The 21,268-nt window shown below is 36.2% G+C and overlaps 4 protein-coding genes and 1 long non-coding RNA gene across 7 annotated transcripts; 3 read left to right on the forward strand and 2 right to left on the reverse strand.

Moving 5' to 3' along the window:
• Positions 1-1,004: 1,004 nt before the first annotated feature.
• Positions 1,005-4,061, forward strand: LOC111802188 (serine/arginine-rich splicing factor RSZ21-like). Of its 2 annotated transcripts, none has more exons than XM_023686456.1 (6): positions 1,005-1,137; positions 1,291-1,447; positions 2,291-2,379; positions 2,922-3,168; positions 3,301-3,426; positions 3,729-4,061. In XM_023686456.1, exons 2-6 carry the CDS (start codon positions 1,359-1,361, stop codon positions 3,733-3,735), a joined length of 558 nt encoding a protein of 185 aa, XP_023542224.1. In that variant the 5' UTR covers positions 1,005-1,137; positions 1,291-1,358; the 3' UTR covers positions 3,736-4,061. The 2 variants fall into 2 exon arrangements, with proteins under 2 accessions (XP_023542224.1, XP_023542225.1); XM_023686457.1 differs by having other exon boundaries at positions 1,335-1,447.
• Positions 4,062-5,601: 1,540 nt separating this feature from the next.
• LOC111802265 (spermidine synthase-like) lies at positions 5,602-8,960 on the reverse strand. Its single transcript, XM_023686566.1, has 9 exons — positions 8,659-8,960; positions 8,443-8,519; positions 8,234-8,356; positions 7,499-7,603; positions 7,286-7,358; positions 7,118-7,189; positions 6,834-7,029; positions 6,014-6,140; positions 5,602-5,922 (listed from the first exon to the last, which is right to left on the reverse strand). The coding sequence occupies exons 1-9, from the start codon at positions 8,771-8,773 to the stop codon at positions 5,857-5,859; spliced, it is 954 nt and encodes a 317-aa protein (XP_023542334.1). The 5' UTR covers positions 8,774-8,960; the 3' UTR covers positions 5,602-5,856.
• Positions 8,961-13,099: 4,139 nt separating this feature from the next.
• LOC111801872 (U4/U6 small nuclear ribonucleoprotein Prp31 homolog) lies at positions 13,100-16,031 on the forward strand. 2 transcript variants are annotated; one of them, XM_023686073.1, is made up of 7 exons: positions 13,100-13,170; positions 13,262-13,399; positions 13,792-14,684; positions 14,776-14,846; positions 15,188-15,290; positions 15,444-15,519; positions 15,656-16,031. In XM_023686073.1, the coding sequence occupies exons 2-7, from the start codon at positions 13,289-13,291 to the stop codon at positions 15,761-15,763; spliced, it is 1,362 nt and encodes a 453-aa protein (XP_023541841.1). In that variant the 5' UTR covers positions 13,100-13,170; positions 13,262-13,288; the 3' UTR covers positions 15,764-16,031. The 2 variants fall into 2 exon arrangements, with proteins under 2 accessions (XP_023541841.1, XP_023541842.1); XM_023686074.1 differs by having other exon boundaries at positions 13,107-13,170; positions 13,245-13,399.
• A 919-nt stretch (positions 16,032-16,950) lies between these two features.
• LOC111801873 (probable xyloglucan endotransglucosylase/hydrolase protein 33) lies at positions 16,951-18,637 on the reverse strand. The gene is made up of 4 exons (XM_023686075.1): positions 18,150-18,637; positions 17,967-18,067; positions 17,676-17,884; positions 16,951-17,568 (listed from the first exon to the last, which is right to left on the reverse strand). Exons 1-4 carry the CDS (start codon positions 18,391-18,393, stop codon positions 17,181-17,183), a joined length of 942 nt encoding a protein of 313 aa, XP_023541843.1. The 5' UTR covers positions 18,394-18,637; the 3' UTR covers positions 16,951-17,180.
• LOC111801874 lies at positions 18,328-19,451 on the forward strand. The gene is made up of 2 exons (XR_002816199.1): positions 18,328-18,444; positions 18,536-19,451. It is a non-coding gene; the product is annotated as an uncharacterized LOC111801874 (long non-coding RNA).
• Positions 19,452-21,268: the final 1,817 nt, after the last annotated feature.

Raw genomic sequence — 21,268 nt, forward strand, 5'->3', positions numbered from 1 at the left:
TTATTAGGTCATACGAACACACATAATTTCGACATGTTAGACTTTTCGTTCAACGTTTTATTGTTTTTTTTTTATATTTCAAGAATAATTTTGATTTTTTTTTTAAATGAAGGAAAAATTTTAAAGGTATTTTAATAATTTTCCAATTATTTTTGTAAATTTGGAAATAGGTAATTTATTTTGTTGAGTGGGGCAAAAACGTAATTGCAATTATTTGTGATTAAGCAAGGGAGTTTGATCTGACATCCAACAAACACACAGAGACTGGCGTCTTTAAATTTGAAATTACGACAACCGACAGCTCCATTCCCACGTCGTACAAAGGTCCGACATGTCGTACACCATTAGATTTATAACCACGTGCTTCTTTCTCTCTTTTTTTAACTCTGAATCAAATGATATGAAATCAATCCAAAGAAAAATTCTGATACTAAATAATAAGTAATCACTGCATGAAAAGTAAGATTCAGATTACGTGCTCATCGAATATCTTAAGACAAAAATACTTATTTGAGATTTGAATAACTCAACAAGCAAGATCGATCATGTCTAACTCAAATGATTCGAAAAATATAATTTAAACTACCTATAATTGCAAAGAAACTAGCGGTTGGCTAAAGAAAAAGGTAAGAAAATCCCCATTATCTTGTTTATCAGATGTCGTAAGACAATAACACTGGATTGAGATTCGAATCACTCCATAAATAAGATCGATCATGTCAAGCTTGAATGATTCTAATCATGCAATCTAAACTATATAAAACTAGAAAAAAAATAAAAAAAAAAATGTTATTTTTACTAATTTTTTAAAATCGGACTTTATATAGCCTCAAAAAATGACCGGTATTCTTACTATTTTTTAATATTTAAAAATTAAATTATTTTTAAAAAGCACACAAATTACATTAAATAAACTCGGCCCATTGGGCCGTTATATGTTTGTTGGGCTCAATTTAGTAATGACTTGGCCCAATATGGCGACAATTAGAAGATCGAACTCTCATCACCGGACAGACTCCCTTCTGCAGACTTCCGAGCATCGGAGCTCTGCGACTACGGGCAGTGCCGTTTTCCTACATTATCACCGGCTGATCTGTTCGTAATCTACGACGATCCGGGGAGATTTTTTTTTTCTAGGTAGGCTTTAGCTTTGCGATCAACATCAACACAACCCTAATTCTTCTCCATTTCTTCAACGATTATTGTAACCCTTAATTAGCGCTTTGATTTTGTTTTTCTTCCTCCATTGTATGTGAACTCTGATTCCGGTCTGTTTTCTTGTTTTTTTAGGACTTGAATGTTTTCCTGGGATTGCTGACTCGTACTATTTTCAGGTGGTTTTTAACTTATACATTACAATGACTCGAGTTTACATTGGTAATCTGGATCCACGCGTTTCAGAGAGGGATCTTGAAGATGAATTTCGAATGTTCGGTGTTCTTAGGAGGTGATTTCCGTTTGAAATTAGAGGCAGCCTTCATATATATGTCTTAAATTGAAACATTTTGGACGAGATATTTACCGAATCGGTTGAAATGGGAAATATTCATGGGTTCTTTCTGTATTGTACATAGTTTTTTTTTATGGCGCTAAGCTATCTATCCATGGCGTTTTCACATGGCCAAAGTTAGATATTCTGGCACTGGGCAGGGTATGAAGAAAGCCTTACTCTCTTTGAATTTCCTAATGTCTGTTCTTAATCTGAGTACTATTGAAGTTGGCTGGTTTCAGCCTGACAGCAATGGGAGTTCAATAGTTGGGCTTTGCTTTTTACTTAAGACCCTTATCTTCCTTCTCGTCAGTACTATTTGTTTATGAAACTGAGACATAGACTCTTTGAGATATGTCCTCTAAAGTTTGCTGATGGCTATCCTTGAGATCGGTGGAACCAATGTGCATGCCTCATATATTACCTCGATAGAATGCCAGATGTTCTATGGTCTATTTCGTTGGTAGAATGGAAAGAATTAGACGAAGAGGGACCAGCTGGTAATGAATGGGAAGATCGAAAAGTTGGAAGAAGAAAGGATTTTTTGGTTAGACGTATGGAATTAGCTAAGCATTTTATTCGAACAAACATAGAACCTAAATGGATGGTTTTATGTTTGTTACCTGTTCTTCCTTCCGAGTTGAGACCACTCATTCAGATATGCTTCATGGACTTTTATTTCTTAATTGCATATAAACTATTAATATGAGCTAGCTTTAATTTGAAAGAATATATATGTTCCCTTGTTTCTTTGTCTTAAGCTGCATTCTGAATTATTGGTCTTTGAATAAAATAATACAGTGTGTGGGTTGCTAGAAGGCCTCCGGGATATGCATTTATTGAGTTTGATGATCGCAGGGATGCTCTAGATGCAATACAGGCATTGGATGGTCAGTTTTAAGATTTATTTTTTGTACTTGTAGATATCAAGTTGTGCCTTTCTTTCCCAATAGATATTTGTTTTCATATGTATATGTATGCAGCCTTTTCTTGTATTATCAATCTACTTTCATTACGCAATTTGTGCACTATTTTCGTCATCTCTTGGTCCTTCCCCAAGCGTTACGAGTTGGCAGTATAGTCTTTCAACTCGTTGGTGGTCATCTTTTCAAAGGAGAAGATAAATTGCTAGGAATAATTCAGATATTGCCTTGTAGTGAAGCATGGTTTAAGAGAAGTCAAATGAATTTTCAAGATGCTTTCTCTACGGTGGTCTTGTAGGACCTTGTTAGATTTTTCTCCTCTGTGGTGCTCTAGTTGAAATATTTTTGCATTGCAATTATAGTCTATCCTTAATCCAAGTCAAATGTGATCGTTTTCTGTAAGTTCCTAGGGCATATAGGGTGACCCCTTATCCTCCGTTCTTATTTTTATTTCCTTGAGTTAAGTCTTATCTTATCTTTTGTGTGATTTTTTTGGGTTCTTGTAATAGGGAAAAATGGTTGGCGTGTGGAGCTTTCTCACAACTCTAAAGGCGGTGGAGGTGGTGGTGGTGCTCGTCGTGGCCGTGGTGGTGGTGGTGGTGGTGATGATTTGAAATGTTATGAATGTGGTGAACCTGGTCATTTTGCTCGAGAGTGTCGTTCCCGTGGGGGCTCACGAGGCATTGGAGGTGGCTTGCGTCGTAGTCCTTCTCCTCGACGCCGCAGGAGTCCAAGTTATGAAAGATATGGTCGCAGGTGCATCAAAGCTGTGTTTGTGTTTTTAAACACACCGAGTTATCTAATCGATTCTAAACCAACAAGTGGTTTCATCTAAAGTTTAGGTTTTGATGTTTTATCACACTTTTACCTTTTCCCTTTTCCATGTAGGAGTAACAGTCCTCGTGGTAAAAGATCTCCACGACGTCGCAGCATTACACCTCCTAAGCGTGGTCGGAGCTACAGCAGATCTCCTCCACTCCGTCATGCTCGCCATGCCTCACCTTATGCTAACGGGTATGCCTTATTCCTAATAAATGAAAACTATTCTCTAAAACTAGTTAGGTAGTTCCTGTAGGGAGGACTTAATTGCCTTAATTGGGTGTTTTTGGTCACATTAACCTTCGGTAATTACTGGGAATTAGTGCAGTAGACCAAAGCTATCTTTGGGGCCTATTACGCCTCCCAAAATTAAGTGAGAAATGATTCTCTACTACTAATTAATGTCAATACATACTTGATTGAGCAATATATTCCATAACTTCTTCTTTAGATACAAATGCATCCATCTTAGAGTTGCATGATTATCATTATTGCAGAGATTGATCCCGGAATCAAGGCAGATGCTGTGCTTGTAGAGATTAGATGATGGTGTTTCTGCTATACTGTAGTTCTATTAGGAATTGTGGAATGAAGCGGAATCATGTAGTTAAGTTCGTCTTTGACAATTGGTTCTCTTTGAAACCTGGATTTGGATGGGTGTCTACCAAGTGTTTTAAGCCACCAAATGGCATTCTGTCTGGAACCGTTTTGTGTTGGCTCTCTTCTACCCGCTGAAACTCGGAGGTCGCGTTCTTGCTTTCAAAATGATATCTATTCCCCAGAATTTTATATATACCTCTCTCTATATGTTTATTAGTGTTTCTTTTTCATTGGATGTCCCTAAAGATTCATCTGTTGGCTGTNATAAATCGCATTGTTACTCAGCTACCTGCATCTTTGTGCATCACGGTTCTCAATATCTGCTCTGCTCCTCAATCATCTTCTTGTTACTGCAACTGGTTGCATGCTGTTTGTATTGCACTCTTACTGCAAGAAGGCTGCCTATATAGTTAATCCTTTTTAGCTGGTTGAAGAAGATGAAGCTGTTTTCTTGTGATTTTCTGCTCATCATCTTCTCGTCTTCTATTGCATGCACGTAGCTATCGTGAGCGATTCTACTCGTTTTATAACATTGGCATCTTGTGAGCTTCAACTTGTTTCTTGCTTCCACAACTTCTGCCTTGCTCCTTCAATTGCACTTCATAAGTTAGAGACCAACCTCCAGTGATTTGCTTTTAGATGGTGAGGCAGCTATCTTCTTGGTTCCCGGCTCTGTTGTATGTTTAACCCTCAGTTGTTCTTGGTTAGAAGGTCGAGGTGGGAATTGGAATGCTTATTCATATTCTTTGACTGTTTGTTCTTTGTTCTTTGCGTAGATAAACTTGCCAAACTGACATAAACAAAGCAGACATAAGAAACATTGTTATTTTGGATCATTTATCTGTTTGGTTTTGGATATCGTGTAAGTTTTAATTTTAATTTGTTCTTGATGTTCTTGTATGTATTGTTGTTTACATCATTGGGAGTTCAACAACCCAAATTTTGTTCTGAAAAAGAGTGAAATCAGTTTGTAAGAACTTGAATATCTGTTAACATTATCTTGAATAACTCAAAATTTGAGTCTGAACATTGCACATTTTCTTGAGTTAATAGAAAATTCAAAGATGATCTGAAGCGTTCGTTCCTACTAGTATTTGCTCGATATGTCTTGGTAAGCATTATAAATGTTTGATAAGATCCAATTTGTACAGTTTATGCTCCTGGGAAGCGTTATAGTGTTAATAAGTGCTAAAATCACTTGTAGAATTTTAAGCTATTTTGACCAACGAAAGGTTTGAACGTATCTTGGCAAGTTATGCATCGATGTTAGAGAGGAGAGCGGAAGGGGATGACTGGTAAAGTTGCATTGAACATGAAATGAAGTTTGATTGAGGATAGAAGAAGTCGAACTCTATAATGGATTTCTGACCACATTCTCCATAGGCCCTCTTATCTCTTGCTTCTCCGAGCTCGGATTAGGGAAGAAGGAACCGAGAAGAAAGTATCAGCAACAAGTTTTATTACGGGACAGCTCAAGATGGATCTATTATGCGCCTCTGTATCTAGCATTGGGTAGACCTCAAACTGTCCTAGCTCTACGCTTTCCTTAAGGTTCAAAGAAGTCATAAGGAAGAGAAGTCATAAGGAAGAACAAATAAGTATATTGAAACTTGAGACTTGAGTTCTACTTAATGTTGATGATGATCTAGAGTTAAGTCATAGCACACCACAATCGGGCGTGCAACACATGCTTCATATAGTTCATCGATTCGAAGACATTAGTCGAAAATGAAATGGGAACTGCCCTATTTAGGGAAAGAAACCAGCTCAAACATAGAAAGAGATAAATATAATTATTTAGGCATTTAGGCTGTTCATTCAACCTAGAACATCCAATGTCCTTACAATGAAAAACAGGTGGAAAATTGTGGGGAAAACAAGAGCTATTTCTACCATTCATAAAACTTGAATAATAAACTTTATGATGCTGATCATAACAAAAGGCAGCTATAATTCTAACTCAGACGACATCATCACGTGACTCTAATTTAAGCCAGATGGTTCAGGATGAAAGATCGATGGTGCTCAATTAGCTTTTGAATCGATGATCTTCTTTGCAAAAGAAGGCAAGCAGAAAGCTGCTGAATGAATCTGAAGATGTAAACAAGAGAAGCTTTAGTTCAAGTTAAATGGAAGGTCACTGTGAATATAAGCAAGTTTGAAGGGTGATAACGGAGCCCACCTCGGAGTTGTAAAACTTAAGCGGATTGTTTTGGGTATCGATGCCGTTCACCTCTACTGGGTTGACTGGATGCTTGAAATCAACAGGAGGTCCCTCGGTCGAGCAGAGCATAAACCCGATCACTCCGCTGAAACATCAACCAGATTTGTGTTTAGAGAAAGCAACATTCAAGACGAAGAACAAACGCATTAGAAATCCCACAAATTGTTCTCTTTTAGTGTAAGTTCTATGAGGACTGATTGAATAGAAACCAAGAGTGAGTGTCTATCGCACTTGACGGTTGATAGGCCGAGCGAGGGAGTATCAAACAAGAGTGAGTGTCTATCACACTCGATGGTTGATAGGCCAAGCGAGGGAGTATCAAACTAGAGTGACTGTCTATCGCACTCGACGGTTGATAGGCCAAGCGAGGGAATATCAAACAAGTGTGCCTGTCTATCACACTCAACAGTTGCTAGGCCGAGCGAGGGAATATCAAACAAGTGTGCCTGTCTATCACACTCAACGGTTGCTAGGCCAAGCGAAGGAATATCAAACAAGAGTGACTGTCTATCACACTCAACGGTTAATAGGCCGAGCGAGGCAATATCAAACAAGAGTGACAGTCTATCACACTCGACGCTTGACAGGCCGAGCGAGGGAGTATCAAACAAGAGTGACTGTCTATCACGCTCGACAGTTGGTAGGCCAACACCGAGGGAGTATCAAACAAGAGTGACTGTCTATCACACTCGACGGTTGGTAGGCCAAGCAAGGTGTCTATCGCACTCGACGGTTGATAGCTCGAGTGAGGGAATATCAAATCGTTAAGTGTGTGTACCTTGGATATGTAGGAACTGTAGTCCAAGCATAGTTGACAGAGCCTTTGAATACTTGGCGGCAGTTTGTAACAATGTCTTCAATGATTTTCATGTGAAGCCAAATACTCTCTGCCTGAGTACACACGACACCTCCCGGTCGAAGAGCTTTGGCGACCGAGGCAAAAAAAGGCTTCTCGAAAAGCTCTTGTGCAGGACCTGAAAAATTACAAATGATTTTCATTTTCTCAAGAAAACCAACTTATAATTCCATGTTTCACTTCAAGTGAAAGAGAGATGTAATTACCAATAGGATCAGAAGAATCCACTATAACAGCATCATAAGTGCCTTCAGGAACAGCCTTCAGAAATGCAACACCTGCAACACACGAAGCACACCGACAAATGCAATTGAGCTATTAAACGGAAAGAGGAGGTCGTGAGGGAGCTGATGAGAAAATGATCGATCATATACCATCACCAACGTGAAGTGTGACACGAGGATCCTCGTATCCAATAGCTACGCGAGGGAAAAATTCTTTGGAAACCTGCAAAAGTAGAGGCAGGCAATAGTATTCAATCATAAATCAGAAGAGGTTCCTAAGAGACTAACACCTCGAGTATCATTATGTCATGTTCATACTCGTAAAAGCCAAATAACCGATAGTCCTAGAAAGCTACTACTTACGTCAACTACCATCTTGTCGATTTCACAGATGTCTATCTTCTCAACAGACGAATGGCGAGCTACCTCTCGCAAGACACCGCCATCTCCTCCACCGATAACTAGAACCTGATAACAGCAACTCAGTGAGAAAACAAGAAAACACCAACCAACATGATACTCAAAAATCCTAATCTCATGTGAGTGTTCGAACAAAAAACTATGTTCAAACATAGCCAACATGAACATAGTTTAACGGCTAAAACACATTATCTAATGGATTTTTCCGTTCTAGTACTCCATCCAAGAGTTATCAGTATTTATCAAATCTATTCCTACCTAACAGAACACGATTGGATCAAATGACAAAGACATTATTGAGAAAAAGATGGCTTTTGGATTCATGTAACAAGATAAAGGTGGCCATGAAATAGGGATTAAGTGGTAGAGTCGTGACAACACCAGTTTCTTCCATATTTTGGACCTTAGCTCCATGAAACAATATACTACTTTTGAAACATGGAAGAATTGATATCTTAGAGTTATAACCCATGCTAGATGAAATGTTAATTGCTATCTGTTACAATAACGAATGGTTGGTATAACTGAATAACTAAATAAAACAGGTAGACCCTTCTCTTCAGTCGACGGATCTTCTCCATTGAAAGATCTCCTATATGGATAACACACATTCCAGTTCAACGAGCCTAATGAGCCTAATTCTATAACTTAGGACTCCAAATGCACTAAGAGATTAACCTTTTTGGGGTTTGGAATTGAGCAAAGTGGAAGGTGAGTGATCATCTCTTGGTAAGCACATTCATCTCTCTCTGTTAACTGAATCACTCCATCCAAGACCAGAACCTTCCCATAAGTTGATGACTGCAGGGCACATAAACTCCATCAAGATCAAAATCCACAGTACAAAGACACAATACAACACAAAATCAACCCTAAAATAAGAACACCTGAAAAACCATAACATTCTGGTAATCAGATTTCCCTTGGAACAGAATCTTTTCCACCTTCAAGGAGTGCGCCTCTCCTACAAGACATCAAATAACATGATTTTCACTACCGGATTCTATGTTCATCATCTAACAAAATCCATCAGCCAAACACGATCGAAATGATGCGAATTAGGGATTAACGACACGAAAAAAGAGAAGAAAAAAAAAACTCACCCGGCCACATTTGGCTGATTTCAGAAAACCATCCAGGAATCACAGAGGAAATACCATCGGACTCTGAGGCGGAGACCCCATTTTCCTGTTTCTTCGCCGCCGCCGCCGCCGCCATAACAACCCCTCTTTCGAATCCCAAAACCCCAAATCCGCTTTGAAGGGGAAGTGAGTGCTTCTCGCTATGAGGCGTTTGGATGCGAGCACTAAGCGAAACGAGCCGATTCTTTCTCCATTTATATAATTGCAAAAAAGTTCCGTGAAAGGATTCGCTTTAAAGATAAGAACAAATTCTCGCCTCGATTTATGTTCTTGATTTTTCATCATGTTTTTGTATGGCTACCGAATATTATATCCTTTTTAAACCCTAAAAAATATATGGATATTAACCCAATTATCGTTTGGTAGGGTGTACATTCAACCCGACAATCCTGGCCAACATAATCCAACCTGGGTTCGGTTGGATTAGCTTCTCGGGTTGGTTTGGGTTCATTTTTCTGAACCCGAACCCAATAAATTATATCGAATAAATTCTCGAGCTTTGAAAAATATTTAAGAGGTCGATTCACATGATATGAACTCATGTATTTTGTATTTTTAATTATATATTAAAAATAGATGTTTTTAAGACATTACGAGCTCGTTGTCAATGTAAATTTTTACCTAAAAAATTAAAATTTATAGATAAATTCGATAATTTTTTAATAATTTAATAAGTTAAAGACTTAATTACGAAAAAAATTAAAATTAAAATTAAAATGTAATTTTTAGTTGATTTTTAAAAAAAGAAAATTAAAAAAGATTGTGAAAATAATCTTCATAAAAATATAAATTGCAAATTTTTTTTCTCTCTCTCATATACAATGACACGTCAGCCCTATTTTAAAAAATTGGTATGACAAGGACCTATCATATTTTTTTGGTTTTTTTTTTTTTTTTTTTTTTTTTTTTTTTNTGCAAAAAAATATCGTGGAATGCCTCGAGCCCATCAAACACGACGGCTCGAATGCTCGAATCAATTTGGACTTGTTTAAAATATATGGAACACCTCGATCATCACTTGACCGAACAATGCACGATAGCTGAAGATGATTGAAGGTGGGAGCCTATCCGATCGAACAAACCTACATGTCCTATCACGTAAGATATGAGATATGTATCGAGAGAAAGCGGTATAAATATGAGGGTCAACCTCGAAACAAAGATACTTAATCCTTTACTTGTACTGACTAAGGCGTTATAGTGTGTTGGACGTAGCACTGTATCGATGCTCAAATTATTCTCTTGTTAGTTCACAAATCATCACTCAACACTATCCCGAGATCGACTAGGTTCACTGACTAGAATCTAGTGCCAACATTTGGCATCGTTTGTGCGAACAAAATGCAAACACTGTATCTACTTTTGCACGGTCAAGACTCCGATAAGGAGTGAGGAGACAATGCGCTAGTCAGTGCAACTAGCGACCATACCAAAGATCTCGAGCAGGTAAAAACCATTACCCTTGACCAGTCAGACGTAGGCCACACACAACAAGGTGGTCATCCTCTAGTACTCGATGGTAAAGGTCGTGAAACGAGCAATGACCTACTAGCTCTTTTTGTTAAAAATTTAGAAGGGACGTTTTAATGGAATAACCTAAAATATTTAACCTAAATGATAATTGGCAAATATTTTTTAAAAATTTAATTTTATAATTATTAAAACGGTTGGAAAACAAATTTAGAAAATCACAATTTAAATTAAAATAAAGATTCTAAAATTAAACCAAATTAAAAGATAACAAATCTCAAATTTAATCAAAACTATATAATATAATTTAATTTATCATTTTCCATTTGTGACAAGATATTCCCTTTCCTTAAAGCATATAATATAAAATAAATTATCAAACTTTTTCTGAATTTCTCCACTTTATTTGATACTAAAGGTTATAGTTGACTAAAATAAATTGTATTCTTATTTGTACTTTTATTCTTATAATTAAAAAATAAAATAAAAACGCATATATTCATATGCTAAAACGAAAAGGTATAATGATCGGAAATATGGTTCTTCACATGGCTCAAAATAGACTAGTTGATACACGAGATCGAGATATGAAAACCGTGAAGAGTCTGTAATACCTTAATTGGTATCAGATTTAATGGGTTGATCACGGGAGTAATGTATTCTCGTATATCACTGATACTCGAAGACAAAAGTAGTCGATACCCTTACAAAAATACGAGTAAAAAAAAAAAAAACTATAATCAAATATTTAATTAGTATTTTCAAATAAATAATAATAATTAATATATAACATAGTATTTTTAGATATTATTTGTTAAATTATTTTAATTTAAAAAACTCTTATTAAATAATGAATCTCTAAAATATTTGGATCGATTTAGTTCGAATGGTTTGAATCATTTATTAAATATATAAATATAATAAAAAATTACCTTTATGATATTATTTTGAACCGTGGTTAAATAATAAAAAAAATTAATTAATTATGAAAATTAAATAAATTTAAAATAAATATATATACATAATTGTGTCGTAATATATTTTGGTTGGTTATATTCAACTTAAATTAATTCGATAAATATTGGCTCATAAAATTTTTATTTATTTAAATTCGATCAATTCAAATAAGTTAATAACCCAACCCTAAACTACAAGGGTTGGTTCGGGTTGATCGAGTTTTTCGAATACCCTTATGTTTAGATAAGAAAAAAAATAAATTTTAAAGTCTACGTTAAATGTCTTAGAGTGTTTAGACACATTGTGACGTCTTCGTATTATTATTATTATTATTATTATTATTATTATTAATTATTGTTTTGTAAAATAAAAATTAAAGAAAAAAAAACAGTCCCCATTATTAGATAATTATTGAATTTGGGACGTCAGCAGATGTGGGCGGTACTATATTTTGATTCTATTTTTGGGTGTGGAAAAAGCAAAGGGACTCTTTCTCTTTGGTCTAAATAAGTCAAAGATTTGCTGTTCTGGTCAAACTTTTTGACCAAATCACTTGAAATTTTGTGTTGCTTTTGGAGAAATAATGACTAAAAAACACTTTTTTTTTTCTTTTCCAAATCTTTGTGCAATATCAAGCCCATTTTGATTTCTCAACCAATATGGTCAATTTTGCTAGCTTGGTTCGAGCGTCAAGTTGTGAAATCCCACGTCAATTAGAGAGAGAAATGAGTGCTAGTGAGGACGCTGAGCTCTGAAAGAGAGTGGATTGTGAGGTCCCACGTCGGTTGGAAATGGGAACAAAACAATTTTTATAAGGATGTGAAAACTCTTCATAGTAGACACGTATTAAAAACCTTGAGAGAAACCCAGAAAGGGAAAGCCCAGAAAAGACAATATCTACTGACGTTAGACCTGAGTTGTTACACAAATATTGCATGTTTTATCATAGTTTATTGACGAACACGAACCTAGTTAAAAAAACCCAAATGCTCAAATCTCTCAACTTGTCTGACCACAGAATTGTGCTGGGTAGGGTTTCTTTGAACGGACCACAGATTCCTGACCCCTGTTGTTTGGCTTCCACTCTAGTTGACCTATTAGTATCTTGGGGTTGGTGGTTCGACCTCCTACTACCTCTATAAGTTTCGAATTAAAAAAAATATATATATATATTTTTAACGGTTGAGCTATGTTTAAGTTGATAATTTACGACAAATTATTTCAATAAATAATAGTTTTATAATTTGACCAAGAAGTGAATCCATTGGGCCAAGAAAGTATGGTTAGTTTTGGGCTCGTAGGCCCACGTATAAGAGGAATTTGGGCTTGATTATTGATTCTGGGCTGGGCTTGTGGGCCCATACATAACAGTGGGTTGGGCTTGTAGGCCCATACATAATTGGTTATCTTGCAGTTGATCGGTGGCTGGATCGGCGAACGGCGGTCGTAAAATTCAATTGTTATCTCTTCCTCTGTTTCTGACTATTTCCGTCGATCANTTTTTTTTTTTTTTTTTTTTTTTTTTTTTTTTTTTTGTTCTGCTTGCATCCATGAAATGTTAGGGTTTCAGCACTTTCTTTTGTACGCTGATTTAGTTTTAGTCTCTATGTTTTTCATGTAATTCAAATTGACTTATGTTGACATTATGAATTTGAGAATATTCTATTAAATATGTAGCTCAATTCTTTATCAGCTGCTAATTCTGTGTTGCTATTCGTTCGTTTTCGAATTTTAAAGTTGCTGAAAGGATATCTTGTATTCAAGAATTTTCTGGATCAGCTTATAATGCATTATTGGTGTAATTCTTTGGAATGAACAAGTTGTGAATCGCTGTATTTGTTTCTGCTTTCTTGTAATGCTATTGTTGTTATATTTTTATTCATTTTGCTATGATGCTTCTTCCTTCAACTGTATGTTAGAGTTTATCTTGAAGACGTGAATTATCTTGCTTATTGATGATCGTATTTTTTCTGGGTTTTGTAGGCTACTTTGGCCGATTCTTTTCTAGCAGATCTTGATGAACTCTCTGATGAAGACAATTTTCCGGTGAGCAAATGCATTTTACCTTCCTATCGGGAAATTCCATAATCATGTTAGTAGTAGTGTGAACCAATCAATAGTTACTGAATGATTACAGGATGAGGAAGATGTTGATGCTGAAAATATGGAAGAGGATATTGATGGGGACCTTGCCGACCTAGAAAGCCTTAATTATGATGATCTTGATAATGTCTCAAAATTGCAGAAATCACAGAGATACAGTGATATAATGCAGGTTAGTTCACATGAAAGTTTCCCTTATCACTTCGGCATACCTAGTGGCTTTAACGGAAAGGGTTTGGTAAAAGGCCAGTAAATACATTGGAACTCTGTTTTGTCTATTATTCTTACCTTTTGTTGACTGATAAGTTATGGGTTACTATTTAATCATTGGACTTTTTTCTCTGTGATAATTCGTTGCTTTTAGATAATGCTATTGGAGTTTTGATGCATTTTCTAATTTACTATTGAAAACCATGTTGTTACTTGAACCACAACTCGTCTCCTTGAAAGGTTAATTTTTATTGCTCATTACATGTTGTATTTCATGATGCTTTATCTCCAAATCATTAAGTTTCTGCAGACTGATAAGTTATAGGTTATCATATAATAATTTGGATTTTACAGAAAGTGGAAGATGCATTACAGAAGGATTCTAATATTTCAAATCAAGGATTAGTATTGGAAGATGATCCTGAGTACCAACTGATTGTGGAGTGTAATGCTTTGTCGGTGGATATTGAGAATGAAATTATTATTATTCACAATTTTATACGTGATAAATATCGATTGAAATTTCCAGAGCTTGAATCACTTGTGCACCACCCAATCGATTATGCTCGAGTTGTTAAGAAGATTGGCAATGAAATGGATTTGACTCTTGTAGACTTAGAAGGGCTTTTACCTTCTGCTGTCATTATGGTTGTCTCAGTTACAGCATCTACCACAAGTGGCAAGCCACTTCCAGAGGAAATTCTCCAGAAAACAATTGATGCATGTGACCGGGCTCTTGCTTTAGATTCAGCAAAGAAAATGGTTCTCAACTTTGTTGAAAGTAGAATGGGGTATATTGCACCAAATCTTTCAGCCATAGTTGGAAGTGCTGTTGCAGCAAAACTAATGGGAACTGCTGGTGGTCTTGGTTCTTTAGCTAAGATGCCTGCTTGCAATGTCCAGCTTCTTGGTGCGAAGAAAAAGAACCTAGCTGGGTTTTCCACAGCAACTTCACAGTTTCGGGTAGGTTACATTGAGCAAACAGAGATATTCCAATCAACACCTCCCCCTTTGAAGATGCGTGCTTGTCGACTTGTATCTGCAAAATCAACACTTGCAGCACGAGTTGACTCCACCAGGGGCGATCCTACTGGGAAGACTGGAAGAGTTTTTAAAGATGAGATCCTTAAGAAAATTGAGAAGTGGCAAGAACCTCCACCAGCTAAACAACCAAAACCTCTTCCGGTCCCTGATTCTGAACCCAAAAAGAAGAGAGGTGGCCGTCGGCTAAGGAAGATGAAGGAAAGGTACTGATACGTTTTCCATCTCTCTAACAATCAAAGGTTTAATTGTTTCACTTTTCGGTTGATCATGGATCAATATGACTTCCCTTGTTAGATATGCAACAACAGAGATGAGGAAGCTAGCCAACAGGATGCAGTTTGGGGTGCCTGAAGAGAGTTCTTTAGGCAAGGCTTTCTTTCAGTTTTATAATAATCTGGATTGGTTAAATTCGTATTGCGTCTGCTTCATTCCATTTACATTAGTATGAGATGCAATGCTGTGCTGTTCGATATGCTTGAGTTGCCAAGTTGTTTGTCTAGTGAACCAGAAAACAGTCGTACTTGCAAGTAATACTACCATAATCATCTTGCGTCTTTCCTCTCTCAGGAATATTGGCATGCCAGAAGTAGTTGTATTTTCATCTGTATTTAGAAATTTGTTCTGGATGGAATAAGTAATTATTTGAAGCATTCTCCAATAAGATTCTGAATAAAGATTTCACTCTTTTCATCCTTTCGTACAACAGGAGATGGATTAGGGGAAGGGTATGGAATGCTTGGTCAGGCTGGGAGTGGCAAGCTGCGTGTGTCAGCTGCTCAGAGCAAGCTTGCCGCAAAAGTTGTTAAGAAGTAAGTCAAGTCATTGAGCTGATATTAATATTTTCATACCCCTGGAAAATAGAAAATGAAAAATAGAAGTAGATGAGAAAGAGAAGATACTTGCAGCCTAAAATCTACCCGTTTATCTGTTTTTGTTGACTTATTTTCTCAATTTACTTATAGGTTCAAGGAAAAACGTTATGGAAGCAGTGGTGCTACGTCCGGCCTGACGTCCAGTTTAGCATTTACACCTGTACAAGTCAGTATTTCTTGCCTTCCTCACCATTTCCTCCTATGTTATCTATGTTCTCCTTGAAAGTAATTGTTTTTTTTTTTCATGATACTGCCTGGATACTTAATGTCGAGGTTGTGAGAATTTCATGTTTTTGCTGCAGGGGATTGAGCTGTCAAATCCTCAGGCTCATTTGAATCAACTAGGCGGTGGAACTCAAAGCACCTACTTTTCTGAAACGGGAACATTTTCAAAGATCAGGAAAAACTAAGTCATTATACAATCATGCACCCTGTTTCATGGTCGTGCTGTAACCCTACATAGATATATGCCTTAGGATGACGCTTTGTAGTGCCCTGTTAAGCGAAAGCCACAGGATTTTTTTTTTTTGTTTCTATAAGACGAAGGTTATTATTTCCCCTTGTTTTGATTATCTTTCATCATTTTTGGGATTTAAATGACCACTTAAAAGTGTTAGTCTTTTGGCAGGACTTGATATTATAGTGGTCCGCCTTACACTTTACCTGGTGGTTTTGTCTTTTAGTGGCCCGCCTTACACTTTAAGAAGTTAGTCTCTTAATTATTGCCATCAAATTATAGTTGGTACTACATCAAAATCTTCTGATTTCCTCGAGGTGAAAATCATCAAAACTTGCACATCCCACTACACCCCTGAGGAAGTTTAAGATATTGACTTTGTACAAAGTTTAAGTTAAAAGTTCATAGACTGTAGTTTTTTATTAGAAGCCCACATCAAGCATCCAAGATATGACCGTCTCTTAATGTATTTTTCATTTCATCAAGGAAGGACAGGGTGCTTTGATTCCTCCGTAGCTGTCAGATCGCATTGATTTTTGGGTGGTTTAAAAAGGTGGTAGGTTCTATTGCAACAGAAGCTTCTGGCCTTGTGTAATTTATTATTTTAAAATTTTCTTTGACAACACCGATCTGGTAGTTGCAGATCAATTCAACTTCTTTATGATGCTTATAAATGTTGTAACTTACAAAAGTTTCATTCTTACAATATTATAAAACTGATATTTCATCTCCATGCAGTTGGTAAGCTCATGGGAGTGAGTAGCCTTTGAGAATTTGGCATCCTTCAAGAAGATTCTAGGAAGTCAAATTCAAAGCTGTGCTAGGATCTCATAGCCAGAGAATCCTTCATTTTAGACGGCTCGGATAAAGCTCTCCTTTATTTCAGTATGTATTCACGTTGGAGTTTTGCTTCTCTATTTAACTATCGACCAGCATCTTTGTCTTTGATGTTCAAAACTTGAAACCATATTCGCATCGCCATCCCCACGTGAGATGTTTCTTGCATTGTCATTGGCACATCTTTCTAGATAAAGTAATTGCCCTCTTTGATTTGTCTAGCGGGATCCAGTTAGTGCATCACTGACGGTGATTTTTTTACTTGCCACATAAACCAAATAAGCCAGCACATTTATTTTCATATACACTGAAAGGGAAAGGATCTTTCATTTCTTTTCTTTTTTTCAAAAAAATTATAAAAAACAAGATAGAGGCACAAAGACAAACATCTTCCTTCTCTTTCCATCCCATGTCTTACGTAGGTGTACCTCACTAATCATTATGGTATACAAGGCTACAATACCCTTTTTTTTGTAACTTCAAATTTTTGTTGAAAGAATCCTAGTGATAAGTAGGAAATAGCAAAAATACATTTATTTGCACTCTGGTGGTAGAACTTTGTATCTAGATGTATCTTTACAATAGGAGTAGAACATGAGCTTCCTCCTTGCCCAATCCATTGCTTCTATTTGCTGCTGTGATAGCTTGATAAATTCTGGCCGCTCCAGAGTATCTGGGCTGGAGACATTGGTTTTAGAACCTGAAGGAGAAGTGGGTGTCGAAGTTGTCATACTGCCATTGATTTCCATTTCTTCAAAAGAAGCTACATAGGGTGCATACTTGTAGTCAACTGGGTATTTGCCTCCATGAGTTGCCCATTCTGAACCATCCCATATTGTGACAAAAACCGACATTGGCTTTGATGGGTAGAAAGCTTCAGAATTTCGTAGCTCTCTTACTGGAATATTATCCACCAGAAACCTGCTTGCATTTCGAGGCACTTTTTAAGAAACGTTGTGATTGATCCAATAAGAAAAGCAAAGACCCATTTTTGGGTTTATTTTTGTGACTGAATTTCATGCACTTACACTGTATGATAATTGTTCCAAATGATGGTGTAATCATGGTACTTCAAGCTGGGATCAAACCACAGGTAAAATTTCTCTTCTCTTCCAGTCTTGACACTTCCATTGGCATAGATATTTGTTTGAATAACCCAATCTTTTCTCTTGTCATGTCCAAGCAGCTCGATGTCTATCTCATCGTGAGAATGGGGATAAACATCTGCATTCGACAACTGAACGCGGTGTTCATCTCGTTAGCTATGCATCAAACTGGTAAGCCAAACTGAGAACAGTAGAGAGAAAAAAAGAACTTACATAAAAAGCCACCACAACCCCTGAAGTGAGACCTGATGGAAGCTTAATTGAAGCACTGAAGAATCCATAATGATATTTGTTTCTGGAGACCAGACCAGCACCTCCAAAGATGAAGAGAGAAAAAGTTAGAAATGAAAGTGAAAGTCAGACTAAAAGAAAAGTTAAGATCCAAAGGTGATTTACCAGAAACTTTGTCGAGAGTGAGATTGACAGAGGACCCATTGTTCATCAGCCGCATATTTGAGGCCCCAAACAATTTAGCAAAGCATTGATCAATCGAGACACGAGGAACGAGATCTGTCAAACGTGGGACGTTTGGAGGCGTGTAATATCTAGTAAATCTACCACGTGAAGGGACAACAAACAACATACACAAAAAGATGAAGCTCAAAAGGCGCAATTCCATTACTCCTCTGGAAATCTCCATCGTTAAACAACCCAGATGAGCAAAGAGATGTCAACAATTCAGCTTTATACTGTAAGTTTTTCTAAGAGAAGAAACTTCCTTAGTTGTTTAATAGCTGGCTGATGGCTCGTCCCTTGTTTAATATCTGTTTTTGAGCAAAAAGTTCAGGGATTTGTATGCTACAAGGATCAAAATTGTCATGTTCATCTGATTTTAAGAACCTTGGCACTGCTTGTGGGGCTGTCTGAAAGGTGGGGCGATTGAGGAGGACATTTACTAAACTATTCTGATTTGATTTCCTGCCAGAAAGAACAGTTCATGAACCAATATTGGTTCACTACTGGTTTTAGTATTGGACACTGTTATGGGCCACAAGAAGTAAGCCTACCTAACCAATTCTTTATTCTTATTAGTGTCAAATTGGAGGTGATTAGAACTGATTAGACTTTTAGTAGACATAATAACGTGCTTTTGCCACTGATTTTGTAGCTGGGATCATGAGTTGTGCGATTTGGAGGTTGAAACTGCATCAAACCAATCATTTGATTAAACAAATTCAAACATATAATTATTCAACTTTTTTAAATAAGGGGTCTTTGATTCTAGCCGTTGATTGATTTAGCTTTTTCCACTTCTTATTGCAGGTAAGAAGTTGTTTATATCTGGGTCGAGACGAACCACCTGAGATCGTAAAAGATCGAAATTGCTATTTTGGTGTTTCTTCATTCGCCAGAGATGCCATAGCTGGCTTTGAAAAAGAGAGTTTGATGTGATTTGAATATGACATTTGACATATAGCCTATTGCAAGTTGTGCAACAAAACAAGGCTATGATGTTCATTCCCCTATATACCTAGAGTGTAGCAAATTATTCATAATTGTAATTCAGCTTGTAGGATTAAATCTCTCGAAATTGTTTTTATCTTTTGTTGTAGGAAAAATGTATTGAAGCTCGAAGTCCATTAAGGTCAACTCGAGTCGTTAGTGCAAGAAACACCTGAAGTGTTGAGACGGACACGGGCTAAATCAAGTACTTTTAGTTGATTTCTTATAGAGGATGGAGGATCAATCGAGTCAATACACGAAATCTCCTTTCTTAGAAATGTAGTTAACAGTACGAATAACTACTATAAATAGATTGAACAAAACTTAATTAAGATCTACATAGGACCGATGTTAATGTAAAGCATCATAGTGCACTTTAAGTCTCTTCGGCTAAATATCTAAATCCATATCTTTTTAGATGTTTATAATTTTTTTACACGAAATAAAACATTTTTTTTATTTGAAATAGAAAAATGATAATTTTTTATTAGACTCTTCTAATTATAATTGAAGTTTTTAGTTGGCTTTGATTCACAATTTTAAAGAATTTGTTAGGTTTGAATTTATGTAGCTAGCATTCTTAGGTAAGCAATTTTGGTATGGCTTCTTTTAACTTTAGTTACATAAATTTATGAACCAAACACTTCCTTGAAATTTGTGCATATTTATTTTCTGTCCATGTCCATGCAGACCCTATTTTATTCGTACATTTTTATTTTTTAGATTTTTTTTTTAATTTAAAAAATTTAGAGTCAGTTGTATTTGTTACTCAAGCGACCAATCTAACTCAATTCAACTCAACTTAATGGTTCAATTTTTCATAAATTATTTTAAAAGCTCTTATTCGTATTAAGTTCATATTAATAACTAAAATATCATTACTTATTCATATTAAGTTCATATTAATAACTAAAATATTATAAAACTCAAATATCAAACGTTCATGAGTTCAAATTATCAACTCTAACTTATAAGTTCTNAAAAGCTCTTATTCGTATTAAGTTCATATTAATAACTAAAATATCATTACTTATTCATATTAAGTTCATATTAATAACTAAAATATTATAAAACTCAAATATCAAACGTTCATGAGTTCAAATTATCAACTCTAACTTATAAGTTCTTGTCATGCATTTCAACTGTGCGTACTAAAACGAACCTAATTTTTCAGCTACTTAAAAATTTCAAAATTTTCTAACACGAAAGAACATGGACCCATTCAAAACACGGAGAAGAAATTCAAACCCATTAAAATTTAGGGATTTAATTCACCCCTACCAACTTATTTGGTAGGTAAAATGATCTCTAAGTGCATAATCATCTAATAAAGAAGTGAAAACTTTAAGATATAGAAGCCAAAATGAATCAAAACGGAAAATATAAAGATAAAAAGATTAAAATAATATTTAAATGTAAATTTTATATCAATATTAAAGCTAAATGAAAAAAAAAATACATATTCATTCAACCTTCACTCGGTTTTTTTTTACTGGTATCCCATATTTCCAAGAACCAGGTTGTTCTTGGGAGCTGGGTGGGGAGGCTGTTGTTTTATCCACTCTTTCTGGGTTGCTTGCATGGTCCTCAGTTCCTTTGACCTAAGTTCCTGTGGCAATTCTTACTCGCCTTTCTCGGGTTCAGTCGTGGATATTTATCGGCTGTTACGATGATCTTGGCCCCAAAATTGGTGCCTTTGCAATAGGCAGAGTTGCTGAGTTTACTATGGTTTTCGTCTTACTCTTGGGTTTGGTTTAATTTCGATAGTCTTCCCTTATGTAAAAGGTACACAATCCTACTTGTGCTCGGCTCTTAACTACTTAGACTATGTATGTAACTTAAGCATCGAAGTGTATTGGACACAACATTAAACCGGTGCTCAAATTCTCCATTTCCAAGTCACTTCAGCTTGCTACTTGACACTCCCTAATAATCGACTTAATCGACTACACTTTGACGTAGGTGGAGACGAAAAGGAGAAAGTAACACATTAGTTCTTCCCATGTGTGAACTAATCCAAACACTTCGTGCAGTGATGACTCCAATTAGGGTTATAATGGTTTTCTTCTTGC

The sequence above is a fragment of the Cucurbita pepo genome, chromosome LG09 (assembly GCF_002806865.2).
Source record: "Cucurbita pepo subsp. pepo cultivar mu-cu-16 chromosome LG09, ASM280686v2, whole genome shotgun sequence".
NCBI lineage: Eukaryota > Viridiplantae > Streptophyta > Magnoliopsida > Cucurbitales > Cucurbitaceae > Cucurbita > Cucurbita pepo.